Source organism: Hippopotamus amphibius, chromosome 5, assembly GCF_030028045.1.
Source record: "Hippopotamus amphibius kiboko isolate mHipAmp2 chromosome 5, mHipAmp2.hap2, whole genome shotgun sequence".
Lineage (NCBI taxonomy): Eukaryota > Metazoa > Chordata > Mammalia > Artiodactyla > Hippopotamidae > Hippopotamus > Hippopotamus amphibius.
Genome location: NC_080190.1, coordinates 159,377,802 through 159,388,001, shown reverse-complemented (window position 1 = coordinate 159,388,001; position 10,200 = coordinate 159,377,802). Strand labels below are relative to the sequence as shown.

Sequence of the window (10,200 nt, the reverse complement as noted above, 5' to 3'; positions counted from 1 at the left end):
ATGAAATGTCCAGAATAGGCAAATCTGTAGAGACAAAAAAGTAGATCAGTGGTTGCCTAGGCTGGAGCTGGGGAGGTTGGAAGGAAATGTGGAGTGATGCTAACGGATAGAGAATGACTTTGAGGGGTGAGGAAAACGTTCTAACATTGGTTGTAGTGAAGTTTGCAGTGCTCTGTAAATATACTAAAAAGCAGGAAATTTTATACTTGAAAGGGGTACATTTAATGGTATATGAACAATAAAGCTATTTTTACAGAAATTTACTGCTAGGCAGGAGATGCTCATCCTGCATCCCTTCTATTGCTCTCCCCACCCCAATCCACTCTCCATCCTTCCCTACTCTGCTTGTTCCCCAGGAAGCTGATGCTATAGATTGTACCAACAAGCTCCCTTATGTGAATGATCAAATAATTTATTGTCCAAACTGGAACACTTTTGAAAAAGAACAGTGGAGGTGAACAAGGGGTCACCAGGGCAAACCAGGGGTCCTGGTTCTGCTGGGATTTGGTCCCTGCAGTACAGCTTGGCTGCATCACTCTACTGAGGGCTACAGCTCCTGCCAGGCAGCCCCCTCCCTGCAGCTGCCTCTCTGGGTCCCAGGCTCAACCCCTCTCCTTGCCCTTCAGTCCCAGGGGTGGCAATGGCATCCTGCCTTGGCCCCCAGAACTGCACGGTCTCACTAGTTTCCTTAAACCCTGCCCGTGTCTCTTTCTTAAACTTCCTCCATTTTCAGTTGCATTGGGCCATCTGTTTCCTGCCAGTACCCTACTGATAGAAAACTCCAGATAAACAGCCTGAAAGAGAAATTTGATGAGGAAAAGTGTGGTCAGCACAGTGACACTGCTAGATCTCTTCCAAAGAGCCGTTGCACCAGCCCTCCTTCAGTTTCCACAGACGTTTGTTAATCCTGACAGTAAGTTCTGGTAATAAGTGATTTTACTGCACTCTCCAGCAACAAGGATGTTCCAGTAAATACAAATTTCCTTTTTATTATTATTGTGAGGGTTTTTTTTTTTAACCACTTTGAAGGAAATGAGTACACAGCAGAAGTTATGATTTTCAGTATGAGGATATATATTCATTGGGTTTATCTGTACTACCTAAATCTGGGGATTTATGTATTTCATCAACTCTGGAAAATTCTCAGCCAATATCTCCTGGAATATCTGTTCTCCCCCCACCCACCCTCCTCTAACAGTGCTTTATTCTCCTTATGATTTTGTCTCCTAACCTCTTTTTTCTATTTTTCTACTTCTTTATTTCTGTGTGCTTTCTTCTGATCTTTCTGATCAAAAATTCTCTTTTCAGCTCTGTGTCTATTCTGCTTCCTAACCTATCCATACAAAGTTCAAGTACATATGATAATTTCAATGATTATATTTTTCATCACTAGGCGGTCAATTTGGTTCTTTTCTCACAGTGCTTTTCCTCTTTTCACAGTGTGTTGTGTTTTGTTTCCTTCTATATTTTAAGCTTTTTAAATATTCTTATCTCTATCAGACTGTTGGATTATCTTTAACTCTTGTGGGTTAAATTCTGATATTAGTTGTGTCTGCTGATTCTTGATCATAATGAGTAGGCTGTTTATATAATTTATAATTTTGAACTGTGAACTCATGTCAGGGCCTTTATCTGTGGGACTCCTATGAGGACTTGATTAAAAGTGGGTCCCCTCAGAACCATTTCTCTTTTGCTTCTGCCAGGGTACCCAGGATTAAGGAACAAATTTTCACATTAATTCTTATCATGGGCATTTTGCATCTATTCAAGGTAAAGCAAATTCAAACTCCAAACGCAGCTGTGGCTCAGGCCTCTGGTTACAAATTCTCAGCATATGCTTTTAGCCCCCTACCCAGAGCCTGGACCAAAGGCTATTGCATTTTGTATTGGCTACCTGTCCTGCTAGGCACATTGCTTCCTGGCCCACCTGTCCTTGAAGCTGTGCAATCATGGTGGGTGTTCTGACTCTGCGAGGGGCCTCTTAGTTGTGCATCCTCCATGCACGGGTCCAGGGCCTCTTTTTCTGATCCCCCTTTGTGGGTGAATATCCAAGCCCGTGGATTACTGAAACCAAGGGCTCCCCCCAGGGCAATCAAGTTTTCAGCTTTCACATATTCTCAGCTGGTTGTCAGCTTCCTCTTTGCTTCTGGCCCCTGAGGATTTCCCTTCTCCCTTGAGAGCTCTGCATGTATTTTAAAGGATTCTGGTTACAATTTACCCAGCGCGTCTTCATGGCTGTAGCAGGAGGGGGGTTCAGGTTATAGAATCTGCCTCTTTATGAAAACTGAGAGTCCCCTTTTTAGACCGTTTACATCACAAAATGTTGGGTTTTGTGTCATGTGTAATATTTTCCATTTCTAGGTCATCTCAGATGCCTCTGATTAGAAATAACTAGATGGTTTTCAGTTGCTTCGCATGCTATGTTAAAAGTAGGGTTTTCTCAAATAATATGCTTTTCATTGCTACTCTAACCAGAATTCATATCTTACATACAAAATGTTCTTTTTTTCTCATCATACTTGTATTGAACATAAAAAGCTAAGCTTCAGAAGAGGAAGAAATCAGGCCCTGGACTGTCTTGTTCTGTGATTTGCAATGGGGATAGCTCTGCCCTGCGAGCCCCATTCTCAATATCAAGGTAACTCCAAAGCCAAGTTAGTAGTCAGCTGCCAGTTTGGGAGAATATAAATAAGGAGAAGGATATCAGAGGCTTCTGGGAGGATGAGTGTGTCTTGGCACAGAGTAGATGCTTAAGAAACACCTCAAGGGGACGTCCCTGGTGGTCCAGTGGTTAAGACTCTGCGTCCACTGCAGGGGGCACAAGTTCGATCCCTGGTCAGGGAACTAGGATCCTGACTGGTGTGTGGCCAAAAAAACAAAACAAAACAAAACAAAACAAAACAGGAACTCAGTGAACTACCCCTACCCCAGCTGTACTCTCCTGGTACCTGGAACCATCAGGTAGGGTCTCCCTTGCTTGCATAGCCCCAGAGAAACACAAATGCTTACCCCTTCTTTCCCTTTTTCATATCTTCCCTGTGAACCAAACCGAATACTTAATCCCCACGATCAGAAGCTGCAAACTGGTCTCTAGAGGAGTTTATAAAAATGGGGACATTTTAAAATATTTTCATCTGGGGAAACTTCACATCACGATATAAGGTTTCAGCCCCTCTGGAAGGATTGGAACATGTGGCAGTTAAGGGCCCACATTTCCACTCGGCCTTGGACTGGGGAGCAGCTGGCCCATGGAGGGAGAGCTTGCTCTTCCGATCTCAGCAGTCTCTCTGCCCCCTGTGAACGTACACCTGGCCTGCTTCACACAGATACACTGCCTGACCCCCATGGGCACAAGCTTGTGACCCCGCTGTTCCAGCATTACGTTGGCCTGGCACCCAATCAGTTCATGAGGTGATACCTTCTTTCATTCGTTTCCTGCCCCTATGACACATTCTGCACACTGAGGTTATACTTGGGCGTCTCCCAGGCCACCATCCACAAACACACCCCAAACATCTCAAGGTGAGTCATTGCCACATGTATTATTTTTTGATTCTTGCTAGTTTCATTTTCAAAAGGGGCTCTGTTTCTAAATTTGAGACATTTTTTGATATATTGACAACTCCCCAATTTTTAAAGGGATTTAGTGGCTCTAGGCTCATAAAGAATTCTGCTTATAGGTCATGAGAGTGAGCTTAAACAATTTTATTTCATAGATGAGCCATGGTAATGATTAACACATATTAATACCTAACGTTTATTGAGTACTTACTATGTGCCAAGTACTAGACTACGTATAATCCCATTCAGGCCTCACACAGCTTTAAGTGCTTGTATTTCCATGATCTATTTTACAGATAAAGAAACTGAGGCACAGAAAGCAGGGAGGAGGATGAGTCAGAATTCAAACCCAGGCAGCCTGACTCTGAGTCTACCTGCTCAAACATATTGCACAGCTGCTTCTAATGCAAAGATCCCTCATGAGGGTCAGGGGTTTCACAAACATTGCCTGAAGTCTCACAGCAACCTGGGGGCCTCATGCAGCAACCTGGCCACACATTAGAATCAGCTGAGAAGCCTTTAAGTGCTACCCAGGCATGGAGCAAATACCATGATGGGTTACCAGTTGGGAACTCTAATGAAGAGTAATGGGAAAGCTCTGCACTGTTCTTGTAGTGTTTCTGTACATTTGAAATTTCATCAAAATAAAAAAAAAGAGTAAATAAAGAATGTAGTAGGACAATATTAGGTGACCTGGAGGGATTTCTACAGGAATAGTTGATAGCAAGAGGTGTTAACGAAAGTGTTAATAACAAGATCCAGAAACGTATATGTGATGTGATCCCATTTGTAAGCAAATAGTGACAAAATACACACACACACACCCATATATCCTTATAGGAAGATACATTTAAAAAATTCTGGATCCCAGTCCCCAGAGATCTTACTTTAATTATTTAGGGGTAGGACCTGGGCATGGGTATCTTCTCAATTTCCTTAGATCAGGGTGCTTACGTTTGCTGCCCATTAGACTCATCTGGGAGGCTTTAAAAAGCCTGGAGGCCCAGGCCACAGACCAATTAAATCAGGCTCCGTGGGAGTGGAGCCCAGGCATGGGTGTTTGAAAATTCCCCCAGGACATGTCAATTGCCAAGCTTGAGAACCAGGCAGGGCCCTCCTGCAGCCAGGACTGAGAATCACTTCTGGGAGGGAAGGGAACTCAGGTGTGTAGCATTACTACCTGATAGGCATTTGATGTTCATTTCACTCCCAGGAACAGCCCATGGCCTAGGAATCCCCAAGATGCTGGCTCAAGATCAAATAGCCTCCTCAAGGTCACAGAGCTAGGAAATGGTGGAGGGCATCCTGAGCCACTGTCCACAAGGAGGGTGACGGGAGCTGCTTCCGGAAGGCTTCATTGCCTCCCAGGCTCTCCTTCCCAAGATTATGGGAGTTGAAATTCCTCTAGTAGAGATTCATTACTTTGGGTTCCTCCTCCTAAGAGCTATTAAAAAACAAAGCAAATACTCCTGGGAAGAATTGCATGTTAATCGAATCTTGATGTCTGCACAGTGAGTGCTGGGTGTTTCAAAGGGAGGTAAAAATTAGAGGGATGCTCAAACATGGGGAAAGAATGTAATGTAGGGGGTGTAAATCGGACCCATTTTTCTGCTCAAAATCCCTGTATTCACCAGACTCACCTTATTAAAAACGCCAAGTGTCATCCTACCTCTAGGCCTTTCCTGTCTCGTGGAACACTCCCAGGCTCCCTCTCAAGGTGGTTTTGGATGCTTCACTTACGAAAGAGAAGGGCCTGCCTCTCAGGCCTGAGGCCAGTGTAAAGCCAAAGAATAAAGAGGTAAGAGAGGTGAGCTTTGGCAAACATTGCTAAGGTTGGGGGTTTGGGGCATCTAAACGCAGGCATTTGGCAGGAAAGCAGGACACAGTGTCCTTGGGCTAAGGCATGGGGCCCCTATCCCAGGAGGGCTGGAGACTGGGTAGAAGGGACACCTCAGGCATGGGAGTCAGAAAACCAGAGTTGGAGTTCCGCCTGACACTTTCCAACAGTAAAATGAAGGCTAGGATGACAGCCTCCTTCTCCAGGGTGTGGTGAGGATTAGCTATAATACAGGTAAAACACCTAGACTATATATAGTAGGCCCTCAGCAATGTCAGTGGGACTGCACACCAACATTATAGGCTTGCGACATGCACTCTGGGACCAGGGCTAGGATGAACCTTGACCTGGTCCCTACTTCCTTTTAAAATTTTATTTCATTGTGGTAAGGATGCAACATTTGATCTACCCTCTTGACAGACGTACAATATGGTGTTTTTAATTACAAGCACAGTGTTGTACAGCAGATCTCTAGAACTTGTTCCTCTTGTGTAATTGAGATTTCCTGACCATTGATGAGAAACTCCCCATTTCCCTAACCCCCCACCCCCAGCTTTTGGCAACTGCCATTCTACTCTCTATGATTCTATGAGCTAGACTATTTTAAATACTTCATATAAGTGGAATCGTGCAGTATTTGTCCTGTGACTGGCTCATTTCACTTAGCAGAATGTCGTCAGGTTTCATCCATGTTGTCCCATACTGCAGGATTTCCTTCTTTTCTAAGGCAGATATCTCATTGCACGTATAGACCACATTTTCTTTATCCATTCATCTGCCATGGACATTTAGGTTGTTCCCACGTCTTGGCTATTGCTAATAGTGCTGCAATGAATCTACTTCTGTTGATATTTATTGAGTACTTATTTACTATAGTGCTTTACATATATTAGTGCAGGTAAAACTCAGAACAGCCCTGTGAGGTACGTGCTATCTTTATCCCCACTTACAGATGAAGAAACTAAGGCTCACCATTGGAGGGTTTTAAACCCGAGTTTGAACCCAGGCCATCTGGCTCTACAAGCAGTGATTCTGATCACTATAATACCGAGTATTAAAATCATAATAATGATAATGATTAAGAGCAAACTATGTGTCAAACACTGTTACTGGCAAGGTGAAGATGAGACTTATGCATCCAAATGACCTTGGGGACAGGATCCAGCAAGGTTGCCCAAGAGAACAGTTAATTCCAGAAGTAACACTCCTTACGATTTGGAGAAGAGGGATGGAGAAGGAGGTTGTGGTTGAGTGGGGCGGAATGGCCCAGGGGAAAATTATCTTCCACAGCTGTGATATTCAGTTCCATGCATCTCTTTGGTTCATGCAGTTTTCAAAGCCAGACCTTTTCCTATTACTGAATCTGATACAAGTCTATACAGTATTTTGCACACGGTTTCTTTTATTACCGCCACCCACCTATTTTCCTTTTGTCCTGCTTTGGGCTTCAAACGGTCAGCTCAAGGGTCACGGGGACAGCCCAGAGTTGGGGGCTTATGTTTTAAGGTCTTTAAAAAGCTGCTCATTTGATTTAAGGTCTTTAAAAAGCTGCTCATTTGATTTAAGGTCTTTAAAAAGCTGCTCATCGCCCTCCTCTTTTGCCTATTTGATGTTGATATAAATGAGAGATTCGGCTGTGCAGTTACGCGGTGGAGCTGGGAAAAGAAACCATCAGCTCCCCAAACCAACCTCAGCCCAGCTGTGCTATTTTCAGGTTAAACCTCCCAACAGGGCTCTCTGCAGTGACACCACCACCCGAAGCCCTGAGCGAGCCTGAAAAACAACCATCCAAGACCCGGGCAGTCAGCAATCTCCATAAACTGATGAACAGTACACAGAAGCTCTAATGCCATTTATTTTGCAATGGCAACAGCAATCCACTTTCCTAGCATCCTGCAACTTTACTGAACTCGGCATCCCGCTGCAGGATACGCCCCCGAACTCTCCTTAATTACATATCTGGCTGTTCGCAATCGTGACTTGGCGCTGCAGTCCTGGTATCAGAGAACGGGCCTCTTCGCAGAAGCCTGCAGTAGCGGCGGCAGCGAGAGCAGCGGCGGCAGTTTTCCCGCCCTCCCGAGCGCTCCCTGGTTGCGAGGTACTGCGCTGAGCGTGCCACCGTGCAAAGCCCCGGGGTCGGCGGCTGCACCCTGCGTGCCGCGCGCTCGCAGCCATTGCGGGGAGGGCGCTGGCCCAGCCGCGTGCGGACACGCCCTCTCGGCTCCGCGACCCGCGGCCGGGCGAGGGGGTGGCGCTCAGCGGCGGAGGCTCCCGCGGGGTCGGGTCCTCCCCGCCCCGCCCCGCCCGCGTGCCCGCCCCGCCCGCGCTCCCGCCCGCGCTCCCGCCCGCCGGCTCCTCTCCGCGGCCGGCGCCCCGCGCGCCTCCCGGGCACGCGCCTGCAGCCCCGCCCGCGAGCGGCGGCCGCCCGGCCCCCGGCGCGCGCGCCCTACCCGCGCCTCCGCGGCGCACGCACGGCCGCGAGCGCGCGTGCGCCCCCGCGAGCGTCCCCGGGAGCCGAGCTGGAGCGAGCGCCGGCGCCGGGCGCGCGGGACTGAAAAGGAGGCGGCGGCCGCGGCTGCGAGCGGCAGATCCAGGCTCCGCGAGCTGACCGGCTCTGCTGCTGGGCGATTTTTTTGTTTGTTTAATTTCCAAACCATTTATTAAATTAGAAAATCTTGCGTTTTTAAATGGCGCTGGCCCCGGGCCCGCGGGCGGTTTTCTCTGCTTCAGGATGGGCTTTGCCGCTTCTGTCGTGGGCACCAGTGGTGGCCTGATTGTCAGCCTTCTCCGGGCATTTTTAAGGCCAGGAGCTGAGCGCTGCGTGTAGGCGCCCTACAGAGCGGCTTGGCTTTTAAAATTATTGTTATTGTTTTGGGCAGAGAACAGTCGATCCTCGGGCATTTCGTCCTCTTTGCAGAAGAGGCTGCGAGTCGGAGGCGGGTCGCTCCGAGGGCGAATTTCCTCCCGGGGTGCGCGATCCCCGGCCCCGCGCACAGCCCAGGCGGCCCCGTGTGTGTGTCCTGTCCCCGCCGGCGCCGGGAAAATGGAGGCTGTGATAGAGAAGGAATGCAGCGCGCTCGGAGGCCTCTTCCAGACCATCATCAGCGACATGAAGGTAGGACGCCGGGGGCGCGGCTGCGGCGGCGGCCGCCGCGCACTGACCTGGCCGCGGGGTTTCGCCTGCGCCGTGGCCTCCGGCCACCTGCGGGAGCACTCCGGCCCGGGTGTCACCTGCTCACCCGGGGCGCCGCTCTGGGCTCTGCTGGGTCATCGGGCGGCTGGCTTCTCTGGGGGTATCTGATGCCCCCTTGCCCTCTCCCCGCTCATTGTCCCAGGGGACGGCACCATTTCATTTCCCTGGGGGCCCAGGGCCCCGGCTCCAAGTTTTCCATTGTCTGTCGCCGGTTGGAGGGTCTGAGACCCGCGGAGGCTGGATGCCTGGGCTAACACCTGATTCCCTGGGCCATGGGGTGGGGGCGCCTGGCGCGTTAGTGGGGAGAGGGTGGGGGTTCTGCCCAGCCGTGGGAAGGAGCCCCCCGGCCCGAGAGACTGGGAGAGAGACCTCCCTCTCCCTCGTTGGCTTTCAGGTCCACCTGGGGGTGATCTGAGCAAATTAGGTATTAATTAGGCTCTTGCACAGCTGGTCAGGGTGTGCGTGCCTCCCCTCGGCCCTCCCCCGGGGCGCGGAGCAGAAGTTCCCAGAGCATTCTTGCGGGGACCCCACTTTTCCTGGCTGAGGCTCCCAGCCTAAAGGCACTGGGGCACCTTAAAGAACTGTATCCCCCACCCACCCAACACACACAGACTCCAGGTTTTCTCTTGGAAGGACTGTGAAGTGTGTGTGTGTGTGTGATTGTGAAGTGTGTGTGTGTGTGCGTGTGTGTGTGACGGGGGCGGGGAACAACACCCTGGCTTTTTCCTGCGTAGGGTGGGACTGGGGATAACCTGATCCTTGGATGTGGATTTTCTGTGCATAGAGAGAGACCAGGGCCCTGTGTTACTAATCCAAAGGAAATATAACCAGGCGCGCGAGCTGGCTGGAGGTGGGAATTGGGGGCGGTGGGGGGATTTTTTTTTTTTCATGTGTATTTAGGGAGCTTCTCTTTGGCTCTAGCCCAGCCCCAGTTTGCCTCAACAGATCCGGGGAGGTGGTGTTTAATTAAAAGCTCGGCTTCCAAAACGAGTGGGCAGCTTTGGAAAGCTGTGCAGCGAGTGGGTGTGGACAGCCCCTCTTCAGCCGCTGCCTGGGTGCCTGGAGGAGCTTTTGTCTGTTGAAGTGTAAGGTTTGGAGAGGGTTCGGCCTCGGAGATGGACTTTGGGAAGGAACGCTCAGCTGTCATGGCCTGTTTTCCCCCTCTTAGAACCAACTGCCCCTCACCCAGGGTGAACTTTTCCAAGGTGCCTCCGTCCTGGTCTTGTCCGTTTTGAAATCCTTCTCCAGAGCCTGTGCCTTTTGTCAGAAATTGACATTCGTGTAGCCTTGTCTTCAGCGGGACCCTGCTGGCCCAGCAGTGCCTCTAATCCAGCCCCTTGGAATTAGGTGGATTATTCCCCGTTCAAAGACAGCCCTTTCATTCCTTTGCTCCCAATCCACGTTGAATAATTGAAGTGCTCATTTGAGACAAAGCTTGGTGTTCCCTCTGTAGACTCTGGGGTATTTCTTGTTAACTGAAATTCTACGGGCCTTATAATCAAACAAGATTTGGTTTGAGGCACACGTGTATTCTGATCACCAGGGGAAGAATTTGAGATGGGTTGGGAGAGCTGCTTGTGTTTTCTGGAGGAGAGATGGATGTTTCCAG

General features: G+C 49.3%; 1 protein-coding gene across 13 annotated transcripts in view; it reads left to right on the top strand.

The window, feature by feature from the left end:
* Positions 1-7,843: 7,843 nt before the first annotated feature.
* Positions 7,844-10,200, top strand: part of MTSS1 (MTSS I-BAR domain containing 1) — a 157,188-nt gene continuing 154,831 nt past the window's right edge. For 5 of the 13 annotated variants that reach the window (XM_057736160.1, XM_057736155.1, XM_057736154.1 and 2 more), the window contains exon 1: positions 7,844-8,513. In XM_057736160.1, coding sequence (XP_057592143.1) covers positions 8,465-8,513 — 49 coding nt within the window. In that variant the 5' untranslated portion in view covers positions 7,844-8,464. The remainder of the gene's footprint in view (positions 8,514-10,200) is intronic. The other 8 variants (XM_057736165.1, XM_057736156.1, XM_057736164.1 and 5 more) reach the window with 3 other exon arrangements.